Below are 27,498 nucleotides of genomic sequence, written 5' to 3'. Positions count from 1 at the left end.
CTGAAGAGGTAATAACCTCATAAGGGTCCTAAGTGAAATGGAGTTTAACTGTCCTGCCAACAGCACAAATCTGTCCCTAATTTTGGACCTGACAACCTCACTGATTGAGGTCACTGGATGCTTGTTGTATGAAAGGAAACAAATATCATATTAGACAAAAACAGAACACTGTGGAAGCAGGAAATCAGGAACAAAAAAGCAGACAATAAACAGAGAAGCTCAGCAGGTCTGGCAGCATCTGTGGAGAGAGAAAAACAGAGTTAACAGTTCAAATCCAGTATGACTCCAGAGTTCTGAAGTTGTGCTGAACTTGGAAGGTTAACTGTTTCTTTCTACTCAGAGGCTGTCAAATCTCCAAGTCAAAGGCAAAAACAACCTTTATACTGTATGAGTGAAGGGTGTTAATCAGTTGGCAGGTGGACTCTGATTGATAGAAGAGTTTAAAGAATCATTGAGTGATACAGATCCACAGCGCAGAGGAAGGCCCTTCAGCCCATCACATCCCTGCCAGTCAAAAACAACCTGCTAATGATTCCTATCTCATTTTCCAGCACTTGGCCCAAAAGGTGTATGGTTTGTCATTGCAAGTGCACATCTAAGTACTGATTAAGTGGTGTGAGGGTTTCTCCAGTATGTTCTGTGAATGTCACAAATGTCACATTTGATACACGCAGGACGATTTTTTTTGAGGGAAAGATTGAGGCATACTGAGAATGCCCTACTTGGTTGTAGGATGTACTGGGACTGTCAGTTGGTGAATCAAAAGGAAGAAGATTCCACCTCATAGCAGTAACATCCTTCACCGTTAATGGCATAATGACGGGGATGGGTCAATGTAAATGTGTATGATTTTACCCACCTTGGATGGTCAAGCAAACAAACAGTCTTTCACTTACATTTTAGCATGTTTTTCCGATCTGCATGAAATGCACCTTTGGATGGTGGATTGGTTCACTCCGTAGATTCCTAACCAGGTAAACGTACCCCCGACTGCCAGTGTCCAGAAAGTGTGACGCCTCAAAGGATCTACTGTGAAACTAATTTTAAATGTACATTAGAGAGAAAAACAAGTCTTACATTCTTGCTGAAATAACATCCTTGCTCATAAAGGGCAACATTTCATCTCCTCAAGATACCTCACAAGATTACTCATTCAAAGGGAAAAACCACACAATGCCAGATTATAGTCCAACAGGTTTATTTGGAAGCACTAGCTTTCGGAGTGGAACCACCTGATGAAGGAGCAGTGCTCTGAAAGCGAGTGCTTCCAAATAAACCTGTTGGACTATAACCTGGTGTTGTGTGATTCTTAACTTTGTCCGCCCGAGTCCAACACCGGCACCTTCAAATCAAGGGCAAAAACAACATTAATACTGAATGAGTGAAGAGTGTTAATCAGTTGGCAGATGGAGTCCGACTGATAAAGGAGTTCAAAAGGTCATACAGATCCACGACGCTGAGGAAAGTCCATTACATCTCTGCCAGTCAAAAATAACCTACTAATGATTCCTATTCCATTTCCCAGCACTTGGCCCAAAAAGTATATGGTTTGGCATTGCAAGTGCACATCTAAATGCTAATTAAATGTTATGAAGATTTCTGCCTCTACCAGCCTTACAGGCAATGAGTTCCAGATTCCTACCAGCCCCGAGTGAAAAAGTGTTTCCTCCCATCCCCTCTAAACCTTTTTCTCCTTACCTTAGATCTATACCCCCGGTCATTGATCCCTCCATCAAGGGGAAACGTCTTTTTCTTGTCTACCCTATCCTAGCCCCTCATAATTTTATACACCTCAATCTTGCTCCCAATCCTCCTCAGTCTCCTCTGTTCCAAGAAAAACAACCAGTCTGTCTAATCTGTCTCCACAACTGCAACTCTGCAGTCTAGGCAAAATCCTAAGACCATAATACCATAAGACATAGGAACAGAAATTAGGTCCTTCAGCTCATCGACTCGGCTCTGCTCTGCCATTCAATTATGGCTGATAAATTTCTGAACCCCATTCTCCTGCTTTCTACCTGTAACCCTTGATCCCCTTGACAATCAAGAACCTAGCTATCTTTGTCTCAAATATACTCAATGACCCGACTGCCAGAGCCTTCTGTGGCAATGAATTCCATAGGTTCACCACTCTCTGGCTAAAGAAGTTTCTCCTTATCTCCACTCTAAAAGGTCTTCCCTTCACTCTATCCTGATAAACCTCCTTTCATCCATGGCGAATACTCCTGTTTTCTGGATGTAGGTCTGCTAGCTGAGCTGGAGGGCTCATTTCCAGATGTTTTGTTACCCTACTAGGTAACATCTTCAGTGGGCGTTGGGCAAAGCCTTCACCCAGAGGCCCACTGAAGATGTTACCTAGTAGGTTGATGAAACATCTGGAAATGAACCTTCCAGCTCAGCGAGCAAACCTGCATCCAGAACCTCAACCTGAGCTACAAATCTTTTCAAAACTCACTAGAACACATCTATGATTGATAGTTAACGGCTTGGCTTTGTTTAAATTTTAAACTAGTCAAACTGACTCTGATTGGTCGGGGCATTTTCCTAAAAAATTCACCAACAAATGGTAGCCGTCTATCTTGTTGAGTTGAAATAGGTGCAGTGTGTGTACATTTTCTTGCTGTGTGTAAATAAGAGGGCGCTGTGCATGGCCATTTGTTGTTTCCAGTACACATTAGTGCACCACACTGTGACCCTGATGGATGATATCATTTAATTGTACACCCACTCCTCTGCACTCTCCTCTCATGCAGTATAAATGCTGGCTTTCCCCATGAATTGGTAGACTTGTGAACTATCCTGTCGAGTGGAAGAAGAAAAATTCGACAAAGTGACTTTTTTTGTTAATATTAAAGTTGTGTCTTGTCAAATGACCAAGTGATGTTCTAAAATAAAAACAGAAGGTTAACTGGACCTGAAACATTACCACTGATTTCTTTCCACAGCTGCTACCAGACCTGCTGAGTTTTCCAGCTATTTTTGTTTTTGTTTTAGATTCCCAGTTCTTTATTGATTGCTTAAATAATTTTCTATTTGACTTTTAAGCTCAGTACATTTTGAAATGAAAACAATCTAGAACCCTGAACAAGAGGAGCAAAGGCAGAAGCTTTTTGGTACACTGTATCTCCACTGATGTTATTATTGTCCCATATGACAATAGAGCGTGGAAGAAGCCCCTTCTAATACCTAATTATGTTTGTGCTAATTCTTTAGTAGTGCTATTTAACAAGTTCAATTTCCCAACTCATTCCCCCCGTCCCACCTTCCCCCAAACCACCCCCACCCCTTCCCCTTGCCGGTACACTGTTTGTTTCTGTCCCCTTTGAGTCCTGATTCTTTTCTGACAGTTATGATCAAATCGACTTGCAACACATCTTCAGGTAGGCGTGTCAATCATGTGCATTGAGAAAGGGAGATTTCTACTTTGAGAGTATGTCAGCCACTATTTCAAAATAAAGAGTGGCCCATTCAAGACAAAGATCGAAAGAATTTCTCTTGGATGTTTGTGTGTCTTTCGGGGAGGCAATGGCCAAGTGGTGTTATCGCTAGAATATTAATCCTAGGCCCTGGGTTTAGTTCCTGCCATGGCAGATGGTAGAATTTGAATTCAAGAGAAATCTGAAATTAATATGGTCATGAATCAATTGTCATGAAAAACCCATGTGGTTCACTAAATTCCTTTAGGGAAGGAAATCTGCCATCCTTATCCAGTCTGGCCTACATGTGACTCCAGACCCACAGCAAAGTGGTTGATTCAATGCAGTAAGGGATGGGTAATGCATTCTGGTCAGACTCAGTGACAGCAACATCCAGTGAATGAATAAGAAATACTCTGTCCCTTAAATGGTGGTGGAAGCAGAATAGTTACCTTTTTGTAACACAGAGATGGATAGTTTCTTGTTAATCAAGTGGGTAAAGTGTTATTGGAGAGGAGGAATATGCAGTAATCAGGTCCGCTATGATCTTAGCGATGGGTGGAGCAGGCTCAATGAGCCAAGTGGCCTAGCCCTGCTCCCACTGCTCATGTTTGTACATTGTGTTAAAATAAAAGCTTCCACTAGTGACCGTGACTCCTTCGCTTGTCACCTTCAGCCTATGCCCTTTGGTTACTGATTTTGTTTTCATTTCGAATGGTTCATGACTTTAAACACATTGAACAACTTTTCTCCCTCTGAGAAAAAGAACAGGAAATGAAATCACCATGGGAAATGACATCACCACGTGAAATGACACCACCATTCCAAGGAAATCTAAACACATAAATAGATAGTGGGTTGTAACATCAGTGCTTCATCGTAGGCTTCCTGATGATATTACCCAGTATGGTGATGAAACCTCTGAAAATGAACCTTGCAACTCAGCAAGCAACCTGACATCCAGAACCTCAATCTGAGCTACAATTCTTTTCAAAACTTGCTCTCTCTTAACCTTCTCCATCCTGAGGAGACTGACTCGAACCTCTCAAGTATGCTCATGTCAAACAAAGGCCCTCATCACTGGTGGTGTAGGGAGCAGACTTAGACGAGGAACCTCTCCACTCAACGGGTTGTGAATCTGTGGAATTGCCTGCCCAGGGAAGCAGTTGAGGCTTTCTCATTGAATGTTTTTTTAAAGTTAAGAGAAATACATTTTTGATCAGTCAAGAAGTTAAGGGTCATGGTGAGAGGGCGAGCAAATGCACCTGAGTCCACAAAAAGATCAGCCATGATCTTATTGAATGGCGGGGCAGGCTCGAAGGGCCAGACGGCCTACTCCTGCTCCTCATTCTTATGTTCTTATGACATAAGTATAAAGCAGAATATTGTGGATGTGTGTAATTTGAAATGAAAGCAGAAGATGTTGCAATAAACTCAGCAAACTATAGCAGCAGCTGAGGAGAGAAACAGATCTCACAAGCAAGATCTTCTGGATCTTGCTGAAGTTTTATAAAGGCCAAGTGGAGGAAATTTAGGCTGGAGACAAAAGTTTAAGTTAAAGGCTAGGGTTCTATTAAGTCCTTAGAACCTGACAGGCAGGATTCATGATTTTGTATTCATTACTATGCCATGAATACTCATTTGCACTTCAAGCTATTATGATTACATTGAGTGGCATGAGTTTGTTAGACAAAATTGGATAACACACATGTTCATAACCTGATTTCACATGAAGTGTGAAGTAGGCAGACTGAATTTCTTCCATCACGCTCCAGTGAGTACAAATGACTTCACTGAAGAAGCTGCCTGATAACCAAGACATCTGTTTATGCAAAAGCTTGCAGTGTTAGGCCTGTAACTTGAACAGACCACCCAGTCCAGGAGACAGCTCCAATGTGTTGCCATCTTGCTTCCTTGTGAAATGCTCACAGTGCAAGGGACAAACCCTGACTGGGTCAACAAACTTGCCTGAGTAAACCAGCTATGTTGCACAATGCTAGTGAACCAGCCTTGGGCAGGATACTGGAGCAGAACTCAACTCTAAAACTTCAGATGAAAGTCAGTTGGGTGGAACGAGAAGGGAGGGTATGGAATTTAAAGTGGCTGGCTGTCGGAAGCATCCTGATGCATTGAGAGAGAAACTGAGACGCAGAGGGACGTGTCACAGGTGGGGATGAGGCAGGCAAGGAATGGTGGAAGTTGCACACTGAGGGCAGGGAACACAATGATGTAATAGTTGCACTGAGGAAGGAGAAGGAGCAGGTGAGTTGAGTAAAGGGTCATGAAATGTAGGATGAGGAAGTTGATGGCAAAGGATATTCCCAAAGTAACCCACTGTGTAACTCCCATACTAATATCAAACAGTCTGTTTTGCCTCACTAAGAGTGGTATATTGGAAATTAGGTCTTACTATCTCCAGAGTCATCACAAAGATTGCAAATTTTATCAAAGCATACTAATTTCCCAATTTGCCCATCAGATAGACCCAGGCTAACAGAAAACATGCACTAGGTTCCTGCAATTGAGGAGAATTATATTCAGTTGAAAAAAAGCCATCATATGTTCTATTCTGAAGAAGAATCACTGGACCCAAAATGTAAACTCTGATTTCTCTTCACTGGTGCTGCCAGACCTGCTGAGCTTTTCCAGCAAATTTTATTTTCACATTCCCAAGTCATACATTCTTGTAATTTATTCCTTCATCCCCACTAAGGCCTCAAAATTGAGGATTGAGGATTGGTTGTCTAACAGAAGGCAGAGAGTTGGGATAAAAGGTTCTTTTTCAGAATGGCAGCTAGTGACAAGTGGTGTCCCGGTTCAGTGTTGGGGCTGCAGCTGTTCACTTTATATATTAATAATCTGGATGAAGAGAATAGGGACTTTCTGGCGAAGTTTGCCGATGATACAAAGTTAGGTGGACAGGTGGGTAGTTCTAAGGAGGTGGGGAGGCTATAGAAAGATTTAGACAGTTGAGGAGAATGTTCCAGGAAATGGCTGATGCAATTCAATGTGGGCAGATACCCCAGTTTAACAAATTCAAAGTAAGATTCCATCATATAATCAAAATTAGATAAATTGCAATTATAGTTATGAACTGGTTTTCACCTCCACAATATAAGCTCCAATCAATTTCATTGAGGAAAGGCGACTTCTATATAGTTTACAAAGGGAAATCTACCGCAATGTGTAAATAAAATATTCAAAATCACACAACATCAGGTTATAGTCCAACAGGTTTAATTGGAAGCACTAGCTTTCAGAGCGATGCTCCTTCATCAACCATCTCAAGAAGGAGCAGCACTCCGAATGCTAGTGTTTCCAATTAAACCTGTTGGACTATGACCTGGTGTCATGTGATTTTTAATTTTGTACACCCCAGTCCAACACCAGCATCTCCAAATCATAAATAAAATATGGCAATGAAGGGCATAGTCCTGAATTATGTTTCTATTACTGACTGCATGTTTTTACATGGAGTTTAGTCATGTGTTGATGCTTTTAACCAAGATTTTTTGAGGGATATTGATATCTCAAAACTTCATTTGATCATGGTTTATTGTGGTTGTGTACCCCTTGGTTATCCGGACTCTTTGATCAACTGACATACTCCTTGTCCAATAGGTGCCAGTTAATAAAACAATGGTATTGCATTGGTTAACATGCTTTAATATGATTGTATTTGATCCCCTGACTCTTTGTAAATAACATTTAGGTATGACATAAATCAACCAGGTGATAGGAAAAGAGAACAGATTATTAAAATTAAAATACTCAATGAAAGATGTATTTTATACTCAGGAAGAGCACGTTTTGATCCAATATTTGTTATGTCTAGGGAACAAGGTCGACAAGCAGGAGGCTGGGAGAATACAGCAAGCCAGGCAGGATCAGGAAGTGACAAGGTCACATACAACCTGTTAAAAGCGAGGAAAGGCAGCTATCTCTGCTTAAACTAATGGTCTTGGTTACATCACAAAGGCCACAAGGACAGCATTTGTCTCAAATCCAAAAACATGTCCTTTGGAGTCATACAGTTGCAACTGACTAAAGTACCAATGACTAAGTGATGCTGGAAAATCAAAATCTGAGCAAACATTCCCTGGCACTTCTTTTACTGGATGATGCAGTTTTAGATTTAAATTGCTGATTGGTTTGGGAAGATTCAATAGGTTTTAAAATGTAGTCAAAGTAAAAGGAAGGGGAAAGTGAAAGATAACCGGAGGAGAACACTTGGGAAATTGAGGAGACCCCTGAGAATCTGATTGAAAATGAATGACAGACAATGTGAGTGCAAGTTGTGACCTTCACCCAGGGCATAATATGGTCATCTAAGATTCAATGAGAATTACTGCTTTAATATGATCATATATTATAACTTGCAGTAACAAACATAGAATCACATTCGCCAATATGGGTCAACATTGAACCATTGCACACTTGGACCTGATAAAGTTTACAATTGGCAGCAATAGCAGATTATTGATAGATTGTAGACTCTTTTATATAACCTATTCAGTACAAATAGGATCCAAGGGTCTATCTCCTAACCAGTTCAGGAGAGGAATGCAGAGGACACTGCAAACAATCCATCATGTTAGCAACTGAATAGTAGAGATGGTAGACTTGATGGAGACTAATCATGTCAGTGGTAATAATTTATTAACTTCCACCTGATCAACTTAGTGCAACTTCTGACGAGTCCAGGGAGAGGTACTTATCAAGTGGATCCAAAGCCAAGTATGCCTGGTAAAATTTAAATTTGAGAAAGGGAAGTGCTCATTTTATATGCTGTACATTTCTGTGCAGAGTGCAGTGAAATAAGAGTAGGGAAACACAACTCAGTGGCAAAGCAGTGAGCAAGAAAAATTGGAAAGAAAGGCCAGTGACTTCAGTTACTTAGCTGCAATGAACACTGAACTGGTATTTCCTGGGCGAGAGAGTATGATCACATACTGGGAAAGAATGAGGAACTCAAGAAACCAGGATATCAACTTGAGCTTCAGGTGGGCAAAAGCTAGAGGGCATTGAGAGAGATGAACAGTGTTTGGATCAAGAGTTAATGATGGAAAGATCCTTGTCCTAGTCTGCCCTAGTCATGTAATGCCCACTAGGAGGCACACACTGTACTTCAATAAAGTGCTTAGGTTTGTTATGGACCAGAGCAGATGAAGGGCCTTTGCCTGAAACATCGATTTTCCTGCTCCTTGGATGCTGCCTGACCTACTGTGCTTTTCCAGCACCACACTCTCGACTTCTAATCTCCAGCATCTGCAGTCCTCACTTTCACCTGGCAAAGCAGACCACTCCCTCCTCACTGGCCAAAGTATTGTAACCCAAATCCTAACTTATATCTTTAGTTAAGGGCAAGTGTAAGCTACTGTGTTCCAGTTATGATTTTATTGGTCCACCATTAGGTTTTAATTAAAACTTTATTGCTATAACACAGTTAAAATTCAAAATGGGGCATATTGGCATAACTTTGCTCCATGGAAATTCTTAACAAGTTAATATAGTATTTAATCACTAAACACCAACTCATCCAATATAGATAACAATCCATAAAAACACCCTTTGGCAAGAAATGTAATCCAGGAAAGCAGTTATGATTCTCTCATGCTGTCTGTTTCCACTTCAGAAGAAAAAAACCATGCGCCCCTTCTGATTTTTAAGAGGAAGCCTCACTGGCTAAGACTTCACTCTGTCGGCTGGGACTCAGATGTTTAGAGCAGCAGCCAGCAGAAACCTTCTTGTCCAACAGAAAGCCACACTACAATGCTTCCTGGGTTTGTGTGAGCCCTGACCCCACCCTTTGGCTCATTTAAAAAGCAAGCACCCAGGGAGATCTCACAAGCTGTTTACCTGTCTAAAGGAGACATATCATCAACACTGTGGCAGCACACCTCTGCAATGAAAACAGGACAGAATATCTCTCTTAAAGGCACAGTCTCATCACAAGTTGAGTACGCTGTTGTGTTATATATCTGAAACATATTGTGCTCCAGTTTCCTCCCATTAGTCAAAGATGTGCAGGTTAGGTGGATTGGCTAAAGACCCATGAGTGGATTAACCATGGTAAATGTGTGATAATGGGGATAGGGTGGAGGGAGGGTGTGTGTATTTGTAGTATTCTCTTAGACGTATCGGTGCAGATTTGGTGGGCTGAATGGTCTCTTCATGCGCTGTCAGGATTTTATGAATCTATGAACGTACACCTACTGAGAGAAGGCAAACTTACACTTTGGGGAGAAATGGATCTTTGCAGAAGTGCTGAGGTTGTGAATCAGTGGGTAGACTGAGTCTTGGATTCTGCAAATTGTTAGACCAGGTACATGGGGCAGGACAATCCCAGGTTAACTGTGGATGAAGCTGGAATTCTTTACACTGTTATAAGCTGACTATTTTATCACAGCAGACAGCTATTCTGTCTGCTGGAAGTGGACTAGTTGACTTCAATCGGTATCTCATTCCGGCATCATCATGAGCAGCAATGGTCCTCAAATTCATAAGTGAAAAATTCAACCACTTCATGAAAGATTGGGAAATTCAACAGCGTGCAGCATCTCTACACACTCCCAGTCAATTGGTAAGGTTGAGGAGTGTGGTAATGTTAACTTTACAACTTTAGTAACGTCATGGATTGAAAGGATCAGCAATAAGTATTTCTGGAATAGAGTGTTTCTTGGGATGAAGAGATGGTGTTACACAAAGACTCAATCACATGACACCAGAGTATAGTCCAATGGGTTTATTTGAAAACATTAGCTTTGGAGTTCCCTGATGAAGGAGTAGTGCTCCAAAAGCTAGTGGTTTCAAATAAGCCCATTGGACTGTAACCTGGTGATGTGAGATTTTTGACCTTGTCCAAACCAGTCCAACACTGGAACCTCCACACCACAAAGACTGAAAGCAACATGTGAATTGACCATCTCTAGGAAGAAGCGATATAAACAATTGATTTAAAAACTGAAAAAACTGCAAATTCTGAAACAAAAGCAGAAGTTACTGGAAAAGCTCAGCAGGTCTGGCAGCATCTGTGAAAAGAAGTCAGGTTTAGCATTTCGGGTCTGGTGAACCTTCCTCAGAAAGAAGGGTCATGGGACCCGAAACGTTAATTCTGATTTCTCTTCGCAGATGCTGCCAGACCTGCTGAGCTCTTCCAGCAATTTCTGTTTTGTATAAGCAATCTATTTCCTGGGAAAAAAGGGATAACGACTGCTTTAAAACTTGTTTGAGAACTGAGATGCAATAAAGCCACAAAGGACAAGGATTGCCCTGCAGAAGAGTTGAAGGAGTTAATTGCAGGAAAAGCTGTGCTTTAAACTGACAGAGCTTGGCCAGACAGTCACCGACTGGGGATGAGGATCAATCCAAAATCACAGAATTACAACATGTTCTTGTACAGAAGGCCATTCAGCCCATTCAGCCCACTGGTTATATTACCTCGTGCCGATCTCTGACCTTTCCTCATGTCCCTGGGCTCTATTTCTAGCAAGGTAAACATCCAATACAGTCATGGATGCCTCAATTGAATCTGCCTCCACCAGATTTTCAGGCAGTGCATTCCAGACCCCAACGAGATGTTGGATGAAAAAGTCTTGTATCACTTCATCCTTGCTTTGATTGCTCATCACTTTCAATCTTTGACTTCCTTTTTCTTTTCTTCTTTCACAAGAGGATACACCTTCCCCCTATCTGTTCTATCCAGCCTGCTCATGATTTTGAAAACTTCTATCAAATCTCCTTTCAATCTTCTTCCCTCCAAGGAGAATGGTCTCAATCTTTTTGGTCATTCTTCATGTCTGAAAATTTCCACAGTGAACTCCCTCTCCCTCAAACGGTGACTCAGTGGTTAGCACTGCTGCCTCATGATGCCAGGGACCCAGGTTTGATCCCAGCCATGGGTGACTGTCTGTGTGGTGTTTGCACATTCTCCTTGTGTCTGCATGGGTTTCCTCCGGGTGGTGCGGTTTCCTCCCATAGTCCAAATATGTGCAGGTTAGGTGGATTGGCAGTGCTAAATGATGTTCAGGGGTATGTCGGTTAAGTGCATTAGTTGGGGGTAAAGGTAGATCAACAGGGTGGGGGAATGGGACCAGTTGAGTTACTGTTCAGAGGGTCAGTATGGACTTGTTGGGCCAAGTGACCTGTCTCCACGTTGTAGGGATTCTATGATTCAAACATGCCCTCTCATGTTGCCATATCCAAGCCTGAAGTGGAAAAGGAGGGATGGAGCTTTTTCCTGTACAAGGCAATTGATGCACTTGCAACACTGGGTCCATATTCCAGCGGTGACCACAGACCTACTGGTCTCCTTTGCAGTCTCTGCCCAGGTGAGTCTCTTTCCTCCTCCCAGCCCTGGGAAAGAGAGCCCCCTGTCCATTCAGCGCAGATGGGCACCTGTGGAGAAAGACATTATCGAACCCTAAGGCCAGTGGGATTTTCCTTCTGCCTTTTGGCTGAAGCCTCCAAGTGAAAGTCCTCGCTTGATCTCTTCCAATGAAGAATGAGCAGAGGTGTTTGCAGCAGGGGAGAGGATGCCTCTGTCTCGACAGCAGTAAATGCACAAGAGGCAAGCATCTAAATGACAGACCACTTCCTGCCACAACAATTGCCAATCCCAACCTTCCCCGGTAAGGCTTTCACCTGAATGGACCCCCAAACCTTGATTGTAACAAAATCTATCTTCTCCAAGGCATGAGATGGTGAATTACTATTGAAACTGGTGTCTTTGATCATTCTGAGCATTTAAATGTTTTTAATTCTGGATGGAAGCTCTGGTTATAAATAAATAGCAACTACAGCTGGTGCAAAACATAACGTTGTCTCTTTATAAGTGATACAAGTTGGTTTCCCGATAAAAGTAACAGGTTGGTTTTATCAAAACAAGGATGAGCTGATTTGTTTATGAACTGATGCTTGGTTGCTGGTTGTGAGTTGCACATGCCTGTAGTTCTTCACCCACTGATGATGTAGGGGTGTGGACATCACTAGTATTTTGTAGCTCATACCTAATTACCTTTGAACTGCGTAGTTTCAGTGGGTAATCAACTGAACTTCCAAATGGAAAAGGTACCCAGTCCCAGAGACTCAGTCAGCACCTATGGCCCTACCATTAAATCTATTCCCCTGACTCTGCAATATCAGGATGTTATTGACAGAATCACCAGCCGTGATAAAACATGAAATCAGAGATTACCTTCAAACCCAGTGGTGGTTCCACTCAAGAAGTTCTGTTAGTTATTCATGAGCTTTGAACACACTGGCTCGGCCAACATTAATTGACATCCCAGAAGTTAAGAGTCAACCACATTGGCCGTGGGTGTGAAGTCACATGTAGGCCATATCAGGTAAGGATGGCAGTTTCCTTCCCTAAAGGACATTAATCAACCATATGAGTTTCTCCCTTGACAATCAGAAATTGTTTCATGGTCGTCAATAAACTTTTATTTCCAGATCTTCTTTAAACTGAATACAAATTCCACCGCCTGGCTATGTTGGGAATCAAACTGAGGTACCTCAAATATTGCCTGTGCATCAAGATTAACAGTCCAGCAATAATATCACTATGCCATTGCCTGCCAATGCAAATTAATCACTTGTCAGTGGAATTAAAATCCAAAATTTATTTCTCAACATTAACAGGAATGTCTTAATTGCAACACATTCCTATTTTAATGAAAAATGTAAACACTTCTCAATAGAACTCTCACAGTATATCTTATAAGTAGTAACTCACTCAAAAACACTGAGCCTTTGGCCATCCCTGGCTATCTTCCACATGTTGCTGCTTCCTCCTAACTTGATGGTTCCTTGGACAAGAACTGTTAAAAATCCCAACACCATCACAACCATCTGGAAGACATCTGTCCACACCACTGCCTTCAAGCCACCCTGAAAGTGAAAAGAGGCATTAACATCAAGATTAACAGTTCATCCTCAAGAACAGTCTTTGTTTGTCAAGCAACATCATTTGTATATCATCTCAGACAGTGAGAGGTGGCTGGGGAAACTAATTTGAGGCAAAAGCCAAATTGAGCAGACAGCAAGTCAGTTTAATGTGCAGGACAGATGACCCAATCATTGTGGGGAGCACAGGGGCGCAACTGCTTATCAGGACATGACAAATCTCAACTGTGGAGAAATGGGCAGGTCATGGATAATGAACTTACTGGGTAACTTGCTGGAGCTAGCTGTAACACTCTCTGTTACCTTAGCTTACAAGTGGGGGAGGCAATGTCCTAGTGGTATTATCGCTGGACTGTTAATCCAGAGACCCCAGTAATGTTCTGGGGACCCAGGTTCTAATCCTGCTACAGCAGATGGTGGAATTTGTATTCAACAAAAAAAACACCTGGAACTAAGAGTCTAGCGATGACCATGAATCGATTGTTGGAAAAACTACCATCCTTACTTGGTCTGGCTTACATGTGACTGTAGGCCCTCAGCAATATGATTGACTCTTAACTGCCCTCTGGGCAATTAGGGGGCAGGCAATAAATGCTGACCCAGCCAGTGACACCCTCATCCCCTGAATGAATTAAAAAAAACCTTACAAATTCAAGCATTCTTATCTGTCAGTTTCCTATTTGATAGACTGCTTAAAGATAGACAGTGCTTAAAAAATACTATTAAACTCGAGATTTCATGATGGTCTGGAGGTATCTGTGGAGAGGAAACAGAGTAAATGTGTTTGGCTCCAGTGACACCTCTGCAGAACAGACTCATTAACTCTGTTAGCTAATGTTAACTCTGCTTTCTCTCCACAGCTGCTTCCAGACCTGCTGAGCTTTTCCAGCAATTTCAGTGTTGTTTTGGATTTTCAGCATCCTCAGTCCTGTAAAAGGGTCACTCAAGCTGGAGGGTTGACTCTGATTTCTGCCCACAGATGCTGCCAGCCCTGCTGAGGTTTGCCAGAAGTTTTTGTTTTGGTTTCTGCAGTTCTTTGTTTCCTTTTGTTTTGTTTTGTGATGGTAGTGACTCTACTTCAGGGTCAGAAATTCCAAGTTCAAAGTCCACCTAAAGATTCGATGGCTATCAGAGGTATGGTGTAATGGGACCAAGCAATTTGATTTGTCAGTCTGTCCATACACCTGTCACTGGTGGTAAAGGGCCAGAAAGATAGCTGGAGGATGAGGCCTTGTAGCAGCTATAGTGTAACAGCTTCCAATTCAATGCCTTGTTGGGAGCAAGCCTCACCATCATACCAAGGGACTCTCAATATGTGCCCATTGTTAAAAAGAAGACGATAAGCCTCATCAAAATAGATAAATGAACAAACCACCTCCTTTATGAGGGTAAATCATCCATCCTTTGACCTACCTCCAATTAGTTCAGCAGTTGGTCGATTCAAAGTTGATAAGATTCCTCTTCCAGAATTTTATAAAAAATTTTCATTGCTTGCCCAAACAAAAACTCCCTCACTTTTGGAAGTCGGTTTTGGCCTGACCCACCAGCAAGAAATTGAGGATATTGTGTTGATTGTCTGATTGACATAGAACCCCAACAGTGTGGGGAGCAAGCTATTTAGCCCATCAAGTCCACACTGACCCTCCGAAGAGCGCCCAACACTACCCTGTACCCCTGCATTCTCCATGGCTAACCCACACATCCCTGAACACTATGGGCAGCTTAGCATGGGCAATCCACCCTAACCTGCACATCTTTGGACTTTGGGAGGAAACCCTGACAGATACAGGGACAATGTGCAAACTCCACACAGATAGTTGCCCAGGAATGGAATCAAACCTGGTTCCCTGGTGCTATGAGGCAGCAGTGCTAATCAATGAGCCATTCCAGTTTTGCAGCAAGAAGGCCACATATCAATTCCCCAGGTTTAGCCCCAGGGGCTTCAATTAATTACTGCCAGTTCATTGGCCACCTGAAATGGCTGAGAGAAAGATGGAGAGCAGCTACCACCCAGGGAAGATTGGTTGATCACTGCCGGATTCCAAGGAAAGGGGGAAAGGAGTAACGAAAGGGACAGTTTCACAAAAAGGTGACGATGGGGAAATGGGATGAGATGGGTGGGAAAAGAGGATGTGGGAGTGAGAGGGGTGATGGGTGGGTTTATGGATAAGGGTAGTAGGAAGAGGAGACCTGGGCAGGGGATGTGGAGTAGGGGCATGGGATGAGGAGTGTTGCGGGAAGGACATGGTGGGATGGAAGGGGTACATGGTGGGTGTGTGGAAGAGGGGAAGGAAAGACAAAAGATGGAGAAGGGAGCGAGGCATTGTGGGTAGGGGAACAGGAAGGAAGGGGAACTGAGGGAAAGAGGCCGAAGGAGATGCCTGGTGCGAAAGGGACTGTGAGGATGGGAAGGGTGGGAGATTAGGATGACTAAGGGGCAATGAAGGATGGGGCAGGAGGGATGGGGTAATGGGTAGGGGAGGGAGAGCAAAGGTGGCCATAGCATCATCTGTGAGTCATAGAGTAGAAATTCCTCTTCCTCCTAGACCCACAAAAGAAACTTCCTATCGTCCTGCTGGTTTCCTGTTATTAGCTGATCAACAACATCATAAAATTCATAAGTCTCCCTGAACAGTTTAAACTGGGAATGCTTTTAACTGCCTGCCCATCTGATTTCTCTGGGATAGCACTCATCCTGTTTCAGTTTGCTATCATGCTGGTAGAATAAACACAATCAATGAAATGAAACTTTTGGAGATAAACAGCCATTAAGACCAACATTTGCATTAACTGCTGTTGCTGTGCCTAACCTATTCATTTTCGTGTGTGGACCCTTGACATTTATGTTTCATGCCCATGGCTTTGAAGGGCCCCCAGCAGTTCATGGCCTTTTGAGGAAACTCCATAATCACTACAGCCTCAAGGGCCTGGATGATTCCTTGTGGTCTAGGGTGCTGGCTTTAAACCTGTAGCTGTCTAGTGACAGAGTGGCTCAATTCCACCTTCCAGATACAGTTTGAATCAGGGTTAGTGCATGCATTTTAGCTTGTGTCAGATGTTTATATGGGTGGCACATTGGCTCGGTGGCTGGCACTGCTACCTCACAGCGACAGGGACTAAACAAATAGCAGATCCTGGAATCCAAAGAAGACAGGCAGGAGGCTGGAAGAACACAGCAAACCAGGCAGCATCAGGAAGTGCAGAAGTTGACGTTTCAGGTGTAAACCTTCTTCAGGACCAGGGACCCCTCGGTTTGATGCCAGCCTCGGGAGACTGTCTGTGTGGAGTTTGCACGTTCTCCATGTGTCTGTGTGGGTTTCCTCCCCCAGTCCAAAGATGTGCAGTTTCAGTGAATTGCCCATATTAGGTCGGTTACTCTGGAGAATCAGTGTGGACATTGTTGGACCCAATGGCTTGTTATCACACTGCAGGGATTTTTGGGAATATTACTCAATACTTAAAAAAAAAGACTTTACATTACGTTAGCAAAAAATTGTTTCAGTCAAGATTGAAACATTGATCGAAAAAAACTGTTCGTTTTAACGTATGTTCAACTGTGAAATTGTTACACAAGTGCCTCGTTCACTGATATTTAATGTAAATAATCTTTGCACACAAACACTTATACCTACCAGGGTGCAGTAGAAGGTGCAAACAATTCCTGTTGCAAACACTGAGCCCCATAGATTAAAACCAGTCACTAAGGAAGAAGAATGCATATAGTTAAAAATGCAAATAACATTAATTAAATGTGATGGGTAAATATAATTGTTTTCAAAATAATTAGAATTGAAATAACCAATACTTTGTTCTAAGCAAATTTGACAGTGAAATGGGGTACAGAGTAGAGATGAAATCGGGAGAAAGATCCAATCAGATATAGAAGGAGTGCTAGGACAGTCCAGTAGGAAGAGAAAAAACAACAGGACAAGACAAATAGGAGGTCTAGAAAGCTAAGGAGCTTGACTGGTAAGGCAGATGAGTTGAGAGCACTGACCAGCACATGGGAATATGATACTGTTGTAAGCACTGAGACACAGTTGATGGAAAGACAAGGCTGGCAGGGTATAAAAGTTTTAGTTGTGTTGAGATTTAGGGAGATATAAACAATCCTTGGATAAGCACAAAGATGATGATGGGATAATGTAGGGGAGTGAGCTCAGAATAGTTCAGTGCAACATTGAGGGCTGAAGGGCCTGTTCTGCGCTGTATTGTTCTATGTTCTAAGGGTCAGTAAGAGAGGTGAAGCATTGCATTCTTGATAAAGAAAACCATCACTGCAGTAATGAAGAACTATGTCCTAGAAAGGTCTTCAAATAAGACCATCTAGTTAGAGTTTATGAATAAAAAAGGGAATATTACTTTGCTGGGATTAAACTACAGGCTTCCCATCAGTTAAAGGGAGACAGAGGAGCAGATACACAGGAAATACACAATAATGTGTGAAAGATATAGGATTTCAGTTGAAGGCAATTTCAATTTTGCTAACATTAATTTGAATCGCCTTAGTGTGAAAAGATCAAATGTGATGGAATTTGTAAAGTAATGGAGTTATAGAGTCATACAGCACAGACACAGACCCTTCGGTCCAACCCATCCATGCCAACCAAGTTTTCGAAACATTTGCCCTGCATTTGGCTCATATCCCTCTCAACCTTTCCTATTCAGATACCTGTTTCAATTGCACCCAGAAGATTATTTTGTACAGGTACAAAGATAATCCTACTGGAGATGGGGCAGTGCTAGACCTAATCCTAGGAAATGAAGCTGGTCAACTGGTTGAAGTTTCATGGGTGAACATTTTGGGGATGGTGACCGTAAATCTATAAGACTCAAAGTCATTATGGAAAGGGATAAGGATAGCGCAGAGGTCAAGTCCATCATCAAACCCTAACCACCCAATGCCTGGAGGAAGAATGCCTCATCTTCTGCCTTGGGACCTTGCAATCACACAGGATCAATGTGGATTTCACCAGTTTCCTCATTTCCCACCCCCCGCCACCTTATTCCAGTCCCAAGCCTCCAAGTCAGCACCATCCTCTTGATCTGCCTATCTTCCTTCCCCATTCACTTCACCCTCCTCTCTGACCTATCACTTTCACCCTCCCATCTTCAAGTACCTATCACATTCCCAGCTACCTTGCCCCCAGCCTCACCTGCCTCCCATTTATCTCTCAGCCTCCCTGACCCACAAACCTCATTCTTGATGAAGGGCTTATGCCTGATTCTAGGTTAAAAAAAATTCTGCAGATGCTGGAAACCAGACTCTGGATTAGGGTAGTGCTGGAAAAGCACAGCAGTTCAGGCAGCATCCGAAGAGCAGGAAAATCGACGTTTCAGGCAAATGCCCTTCAGCAGGGCTGACCCACAAGCCTCATTCCTGATGAAGGGTTTTGCCCGAAACTTCGATTTTCCTGCTCCTCGGATACTGCCTGAACTGCTGTGCTTTTCCAGCACTACCCTAATCCAGATTATGCCGGATTCTCCTGAACCTTGGATGCTGTCTGACTTGCTGTGCTTTTCCAGCTTTATAATCTCGACTGCAGAAGTAAAATGTCTAAATTGGGGGACAGGCTAAATTCTTATCATTGAACAGGATCTGGCAAACTTAGACTGCGAGTAATGACATGCAGGTAAATCTACATTTGAAAAATGAGAGTCTTTGGCCAGTTTATGAAGAGTAAAAAGATTAACAGGGAAAGTGTGAGACCTATTAGAGACCAAAGGAGAAATCTGTGTATGGAGCCAGTGAACATGGGTACGGTGTTAAATGAATACTTCTCATCTGTACTCACACAGGAGAAAGACTTTATAGCTGGGGATTTCAATTGGGACGGTAAGGTTCTAGAACATGTTGAGATAATAAAGGAGAGGTATTAGATGGGCAGAAAGGTGCATAATTCCACAGGGCCTGATGAGATGTATCCCAGGCTATTGTGAGAAACAAGGGAGAAATTGCTGGGGCCCTAGCAGAGTTATTTAATACTTGAAAATGTATATTTGAAGCACAGGTGAAGTGCGAGATGACTGGGAGTAAGCTAATGTGGTTCCTTTGTTCATGAAGGGCAGCAGGGATAGGCTGACATCAGTGTGAGAGAAACTATTAGAAAAAACGTTCTGAGGGAAGGAATTAATCAACACTAGCAATACTAGCATAAGAAGGAGGTCCTGTTTACTAAACTTAGTCACGTTTGTTGAAAAGGTGACTGAATATATTGATTAGGATAATGCAGTGTGGAGTTGGATGTGATAATCAAAGGTGTAATTAGTAAGTTTTCAGATGACACAAAAATGGCAAGGAGGCTGGTCTCAGGCTACAGTCTGAAACTGATCAACTGGTAAACTGGGCAGAGTACTGGTAGATGGAATTTAACCCTGAGAAGTGCAAGATATGCAGTTGGAAAGCCTAATAAGGGAAGGATACACACAACGAATGGTAACACTGAAGAATGAAGGAACCTTGGTGTATAAGGTCCTTAGATCCTTGAAGATATCATTACGGGTAGACGGGGGGTGGGATTTGGGGTGGGGTGGGTGAAGAAGTCATACAGGGTGCATGCTTCCTTAGTCAGGGTGTAAAATACAGGGGCAAGAAAGTCTTGATACAACTTTATTAGACATTGGTTTGGAATAAGGTGTGCAGATCTGGTCATCATTCTATCAGAAGGATGTGATTGCATTGGAGAGGGCACTAAGGATATCCACGAGGATGTTGTCTGGGCTGACAAGTCTCAGTTACAAGGGGAGAGTGGATGGGCTGGGTTTATTTCCCTTGGAGCAGAGCAGGTTGAGGTGGGATATCTATATAAAATATAAAAGAAGCATTGACAGAGTCGATTGTGAGAATCTTTTCCCCAAGGCAGATGTGTTTAAAACCACAGGGCATGAGTTGAAACTGAGGGCTAATTGAATTAGAGGAGATCTGAGAAAAAGGGAATTCTTCCAGGGAGTTGTATATATGGAATGAGCTGAAAATGTGTTGCTGGTTAAAGCACAGCAGATCAGGCAGCATCCAAGGAACAGGAAATTCGACGTTTTGGGCACAAGCCCTTCATCAGGAATATTTTATATAGATATCCCACCTCAACCTGCTCTGCTCCAAGGGAAATAAACCCAGCCCATCCACTCTCCCCTTGTAACTGAGACTTGTCAGCCCAGACAATATCCTTGTGGATAACCTTAGTGCCCTCTCCAATGCAATCACATCCTTCTGATAGAATGATGACCAGATCTGCACACCTTATTCCAAACCAATGTCTAATAAAGTAGTATCAAGACTTTCTTGCTCCTGTACTTTACACCCTGACTAAGGAAGCATGCACCTGATTCCTGATGAAGGGCTTGTGCCCAAAACGTTGAATTTCCTGTTCCTTGGATGCTGCCTGATCTGCTGCGCTTTAACCAGCAACACATTTTCAGCTTTTACTATATATGGAATGAGCTGACTGAGAGGCTGGTGAAGGCTGGTGATGACATTTAAGAAACATCTGGATGAGATTTCAAAATGCCAAGGCACAATAGGCTAACGACCAAGTGTGAGCAAATGCGATTAGTGTTGTTTAGTGTTTGTTGGATGGTATAGACATGGCGGGGGGGGGGGGGGGGGGAGTGGAAATGTGGTGGTTTGGGGGGCAAAGGGCCTGTTGTTGTATGACACGATAACTCTAAAACCAGGGCACCTAAATCATAACTAATCTGAAGAAGAGTAGAACAATAAACTAGACACTTCTTACCCTGCGTTGTTCTAGAACACTCTAATATACTGTGACTACACTCCAGATTATTGAAAAAGAAGTCTTACTGATGTGTCTTCTCAAATATGAGTGAACATGAAAAGAACTTCAGTGAAAAAAAATTCTGACATGGATCAAGTCTCGACAAATTTACCTATAGTGCGGGGACCTCATGGCTCCCGTAAAAGCTAAATATTTATTTCAATCTTCATTTTGCTGGTTAGAAGGAAGAGAAAATAAGAGTTTTCTTCTGAACATAGTCTAGATACAATGAAACTGTACTTTCTGAAATCCCAACATCCTTGTTGTGGAATAGAGTTCGATTGTACTTTGAAGTAACGTGTCAATACAAGGGGCATCCACACACACGGCAAACAAGGATAGCTTTAAATGTTGAATTACCAGAACTTACCACTGCCACTATACTTCAACTAGTACCACAGTAAGCCTTTATTGTGAGCAAACAGCTTGTAATGTCCAATAATTATGATTTTATTGTATTTACCTTGATTCAGTGCCAGAGCTGGTGCGTATACCACAACACCCGTATAAAGAATCTAAATATGAAAAGAACAAATTAAACCTTTCCAGTTTTACACAGACTATACATGTAAATGTAAATACTGAATTTCAACAAATGTAATTTCTTACAGTTTGCAGGATGTATATAATGGTAGCAGCAATACGAACCACCCTATTGAATCTCAATTCCAAATACTGGAAGAGAGCAGGAAAGATATTATTTGATACATTCATATAACTGATAAACAATAGAGAAATATATTTTTTTTATTTTCATGCCACCTTTCAAGTTCTCAAGATGTCTCAAGTGCTTCACAGTCAATAAACTTTTCAAACTGAGTCAAGGCTGTTTTGTGTGCAGTGAATTTGGCATAAATGTCACACAGGCAACGAGAGAAATGTTCAGATAGTGTTTTGTTTGTCACTTTATCCAGGACTCTGGAATGTGTCTCCTGCTCTTCTTTTGATAGTGGTCTGAGATCACCTGAGATGGAAGAAGAGGTTCCAGGCTTTGGAAATATTTGTGACAGGAAGGATGGATAGTCAGAAGTTGTGCATTAGCTGATATGCAAAAGAGTAAGGTTCAAAGATTAATTTGGTGAGTAAACATTTCTAGTTCTCTTTTATTTAGGGGAACCCTTTCAATTTCATAAACAAAAGCAGAAATTGCTTGGAAAGTTCAGGAGGGCTAGTAGCCTCTGTAAAGAGAAATCAGAATCCTTTCAATTTCATGTCTGAGTGTATTATACAAATAGTGCGATCAACATACAAAAGGTTTGTTTTTAGCAATGCAGAAGACAGATTTGGTTGCTGCCCATTAGCATCAACATGTAAAAGTCAGCAAATCAGAAAATAGGCACCCAATACCGCAATAATTAACTTCTAAAGCACCGTGAATTGCAGAAACTCACTTATTCACGTACGTCCAAAAACATCACCTTTTCAAAACGTATTTCTGAAAAATTCAGTAATAACATGCCTGTACAAGACTGCTGGAAATAACTGAGCAGAAATTCAACTCCAATCTGTCTTTCTTATATCTGAAACATGACCAGCAAACAACTGTAAGCCAGGGAGTGCAGGACATTAGCTTAATGGCCACTTAGAGTCATAGCACGGAAACAGACCCTTCAGTCCAATTCATCCATGCTGACTAGATATCCCAACACAATCTAGTTCCACCTGCCAGGACCCAGCCCATATCCGTCCAAACCCTTCCTATTCATATATCCATCCAGATGCCTTTTGAAAGTTGCAATTGTATCAGCCTCCACCACTTCCTCTGGCAGCCCATTCCACACAATGTTGTCTTGCAGTTTGAACCATAAACCATAAGCAGCAAGCAGCCCAATCATTGTAAGATTAGTTGAATAACCAAATGAAGATCCTTCATGAGTTATGGACCTAAATTCCAAATTTAGGTTCACATGAAATATGTTCTGATCCGATGCATCGTACACTGAGCAGCTGATCCACGAGACTACTTTTTGTTTGTTCACTAAGTGTAGGCATAGTCAGCTGGGGCAACATTTATTTCCCCCTCCATAATTGCCCAATGACTGTGAAGAGTTAACCGAGGAAGGGTTTAGAAGGATATGGGTGAAATGCCAGCAAATGGGACTAGATTAATTTAGGATATCTGAGCCAGCATGGACGAGTTGGGCCATGCTGTACAGGTCTATGACTCTATGACATTGCTATGGATCTGGAGACACGTTTGGTCAGACTAGTTAAGAATGGCAGGTTTTCTTCCCTAAAGGGCATTAGTGAATCAGGTGGTCTTTTGCAAGAATCAATAGTAGTTACACGGTTAATGTCAAACTATATCCTTCTTCCACATTTCTACTGAATTCACATTTCCTTAACTCCTGTGATGTGGTTCAAGCCTATGTCCTCATAGCAATAACTTGCATCTCTATGATGTTAATATTATCTTTAAATAACAGAGCCACTCCTCCACCCTTTCCTAGCTTCATATACCTGTTGAATGTCACATACCCTTCAATGTAACTAATCACTAAAACTGTTTCCAATGCTCAAAAGATCTCACATATTTTTGATTTTCTGTTTTAAGTTGATAGGGTTTTGAAGACATTCTAGAAATTGCCTGAAATAGGTAAAAAAAATTGAGAAATTAATCAGGATCTTCTAGATGTGTAAAAATGATTGAGTAGATCAATGAACATTCAGCCGATACTACAAGTTTACTACTTTCAACAAATAAAATGAGGTTTAGTCATTTAATATCTATCATACTTTGTTAAAAGTCTTCATCTTACACTCATCAGGATATTTTTAAAAAAACAAAGTGAAGGGAAAGCAACATTTATACTGTAACTTAATTGTTCTTATATTACCTGCAAGGCAAACTCTGCCAGTGATTTCCCACATTTGGTCATTGTTGAACTTCAATCTCTTTGGTAGTGTCAAACCTGAAAAAAGACACTACCTGTATGTCTGAGACAGAATTACAATAGTCCTGGATGTAGGTTTGCTCACTGAGCTGGAAGGTTCATTTCCAGATGCTTTGTCACCCTACCAGGTAACATCTTCAGTGGGTCTCAGGCAAAGCACTGCTGATAAGTCCTGCTTTCTATTTATATGTTTGGGTTTCTTTTGGTTGGTGATGTCATTTCCTGTGGCAACGTCACTTCATGTTCTTTATCTCAGGGGGTGGTAGATGGGATCTGTTGATAGAGTTCCTGGTGGAATGTCATGCTTCTAAGAATTCTCGTGCGTGTCTTTGTTTGGCTTGTCCAAGGATGGATGTGTTGTCCCAGTCGAAGTGGTGTCCTTCTTCATCCGTATGTAAGGATACTAGTAAGAAAGGGTCATGTCTTTTTATGGCTCGTTGGTGTTCATGTATCTTGGTGACTAGTTTTCTGCCTGTTTGTCCAGTGTAGTGTTTGTTACAGTCCTTGCATGGTATTTTGTAAATGACATTAGTTTTGCTTGTTGTCATCCATCCTAGGTCAAGCCAAACAAAGACACACACGAAAATTCTTAGAAACATGTCATTCCAACTGGAACTCTATCAACAAGCACATCGAGTTAGACCCCATCTACCACCTCCTGAGATAAAGAGCAGGAAGTGACTTCACCACAGGAAATGACATCACCAACCAAAAGAAACCCAAACATATAAATAGAAAGCAGGACTTATCAGCATCCTTCCAGCTCAGTGAGCAAACCTACATCTAGGACCTCAACGTGAGCTACAAATCTTCTCAAAACTCACTATTACAACAGTTACCTAATTTGGGAATTCGACAACATACTAGGATTTACAATTAAGATAATAACAGAGAAGCTACAGCTCTCCACAGATACCGCAAGACGAGCTGAATTTCTCCAACATTTTCTGTTTTAATTTCAGCTTTCCCAAATCCGTAGGATTTTACTTTTACTGATGTATAAATGTTTTTTTCCTTTATTTTAATCTTAGTATGAATTGTCCTGATGAGTGCAGGATGAAAATTGTCAAAAAAATGTATTTTTTAATAAAGATTGTTCGTAGCTACCATTGTAAATCTTTCACTACTTTAAGAAAGAGCCAGATTTTAAAAATAAGATTGAATATTGAAAACATGGTAAATTTAGTCTATTTTCAGACATTTCATGTTTAGATCTCCAAGAGAACATTTTGTATTAAAATAATGTTCAAATGCCAAAAATATCTTTGTGAAATGATTTGTCTGAATTTAAAATGCCAACCAGAGGCATAGAGTCATAGAAACGTACAACACAGAAACAGACTCATCGTTCCAACTTGTCCATGCCTACCAAATATCCTAAAGTAATCTCATAGAGTCAGAGGCATAGAGATATACAGCACAGAAACAGACCTTTCAGTCCAACTCCTACATAAATCTAATCCCATTTGCCAGCATTTGTCCCATATCCCTCTAAAACCCTTCCTATTCATACACCCATCAAGGTCCCTTTTAAATGTAATTGCACCAGCCTCCACCATTTCCTCGAAATTCATTCCATACATGCACCAACCTCTGTCTGAAAAAGTTGCCCCTCAGGTCCCTTTTGAATCTTTCCCCTCTCACCTTAAACCGATACCCTCTAGTTTTCAAGTCCACCAACCTGGAGAAAAGGCTTTGACTAATTACCCTGTCCATGCCCCTCATGATTTTATAAACCTCTATATGGTTACCTTTCAGCCCCCAATGCTCCATGAGAAACAGTGCCAGCCTATTAAGCCTCTCCCTATAAGTCAAACTCTCCAACCCTGCCAACATCCTTGTAAAGCTTTTCTGAACCTTTTCAAATTTCACAGCATCTTTCCTACAGCAGGGAGACCAAAATTTAATGCAGTATTCCAAAAGTGGCCTATCCAATGTCCTGTATAGTTGCAAAATGACCTCCTAATTCCTCACCTCAATGCACTGACCAATAAAGGTATGCCTACCAAACACTTTCTTCACTATCCTGTCTATCTGCAAATCTACTTTCAATGAACTGTGAATCTGCACTCCAAGGTCTCTTATTTCAGTAACACTCCCCAGGACCTTGCCATTAAGTGGATAAGTCCCGACCTGATTTATACTCATATCCAAATCATTTTTTTAAATGAAAAAAAGCAGTGAGATTTTCAGTGACAACAATGTATTTTTGAAGATGTCACATAGCACACATTATGACCATTTATCTGCACCTTCTGCAATAAGAAAGTAATTGTAACAATGCATTGCTAACATGAGTGATGTGGGTATTACTTCTTATAAAACACAAATCTGACATTACACAGTACCTTTAATATATAAACACTTCAAGACATTTCATCGAACATTACAAACAAAAAAGCACACTGAGTCATGTAAGAATGAAGAAATGAAGATGGATGAACTAAGATTGTCCCAGAAGTATAAGTTTAAGAGAGACTGAGAGATTTAGAAAGTCAACTCTAGAGTATGGGAGAGCTGAAGACATGGCCATCAATTGATCCATCAACATTATTCACCTTACCTCGTATGTACTGGCAATTCCTGATCTGTAGAAAACGGGTACAAAGAGCTCTGCCGTGAAGATGACAACAAACATGAAGGCAACGCAGAAGAGGATGAAAGAAGCCCCATACCTATAAACCTCTGAGGGACCTCCTAACACAGTCACTGCAGACATGAAACTGGCAGTGAGAGACAAGGCAACTGGAGCACAGACCATCTGCCTCCCTCCAACCAGAAATTCACGGGAGGTAGCATTCTTCCTTTCTTTAATGGCAAAAAAGACTCCTATCCCAGAGGAAATTACAAACAGTGATGCAAAAACAACATAGTCCCATGCTGTAAAAGTTCCCACAGCAGGGTTCATGAATTGAGTCATTTTCCCTTTCCTGAACTGTCACTCAGAGACAGTTCCCACAGGAATTGTTCCTGGGTCCTTCAGCCGGCTTCCCATTTATAAAACTGACCCGTTCTTCGAGAGATTATGTTTTCAAAGGGATGAAAGGAATGCCTTCCTAATCAGCACACAGAGCAAACAAAAGTTCAAAATGATTGACTGTAGCCTTGGAAAAAAGATATACATTGTGTTATGGTGACAGCTGAGGAAGTCCAAACAAGGTACAAGAAATAATGACTGCTTTCTTCAGCTTTCATTAGCCAGTTAAAGATTATACTGACCATTGAACCAGGCAACAAAGTTCTGGTTTACAATTCAGCAATTTTATGCGACAATTTCAATTAGCATTCCAAACTACTCATTGCATAAAATAACAAGGTCATATAGTTCACAATTCAACATGTAATGGAGTTCAAATTGGCCAGAAAATGAACTCTTGGATCATCTATTTTTAAAATTAGCACTGTCGACAGAATTCCAGCCTTGATGCTGCTTTGCTCGCTTAAACAATCATTTACAGGTACTTTCGATAAATTATGTTAATTGATAATTTTCACATACCAAGATAA

At 41.6% G+C, this 27,498-nt stretch overlaps 1 protein-coding gene across 1 annotated transcript in view; it reads right to left on the bottom strand.

Annotated features, from left to right (window-relative positions):
• slc5a12 (solute carrier family 5 member 12) overlaps positions 1–26,911 on the bottom strand; it is a 50,764-nt gene extending 23,853 nt beyond the window's left edge. The window contains exons 1-6 of the mRNA XM_060838667.1: positions 26,555–26,911; positions 21,707–21,772; positions 21,561–21,612; positions 16,955–17,022; positions 13,153–13,307; positions 897–1,037 (exon numbers count right to left, since the gene is read on the bottom strand). Of these exons, the coding sequence (XP_060694650.1) occupies positions 897–1,037; positions 13,153–13,307; positions 16,955–17,022; positions 21,561–21,612; positions 21,707–21,772; positions 26,555–26,911 (839 nt within the window). The remainder of the gene's footprint in view (positions 1–896; positions 1,038–13,152; positions 13,308–16,954; positions 17,023–21,560; positions 21,613–21,706; positions 21,773–26,554) is intronic.
• Positions 26,912–27,498: the final 587 nt, after the last annotated feature.

This window comes from Hemiscyllium ocellatum, chromosome 18 (assembly GCF_020745735.1).
Source record: "Hemiscyllium ocellatum isolate sHemOce1 chromosome 18, sHemOce1.pat.X.cur, whole genome shotgun sequence".
Classification (NCBI taxonomy): Eukaryota; Metazoa; Chordata; class Chondrichthyes; order Orectolobiformes; family Hemiscylliidae; genus Hemiscyllium; species Hemiscyllium ocellatum.
Note: the sequence above shows the minus strand (reverse complement) of the source record. Positions and strands in the feature narration are given on the sequence as shown.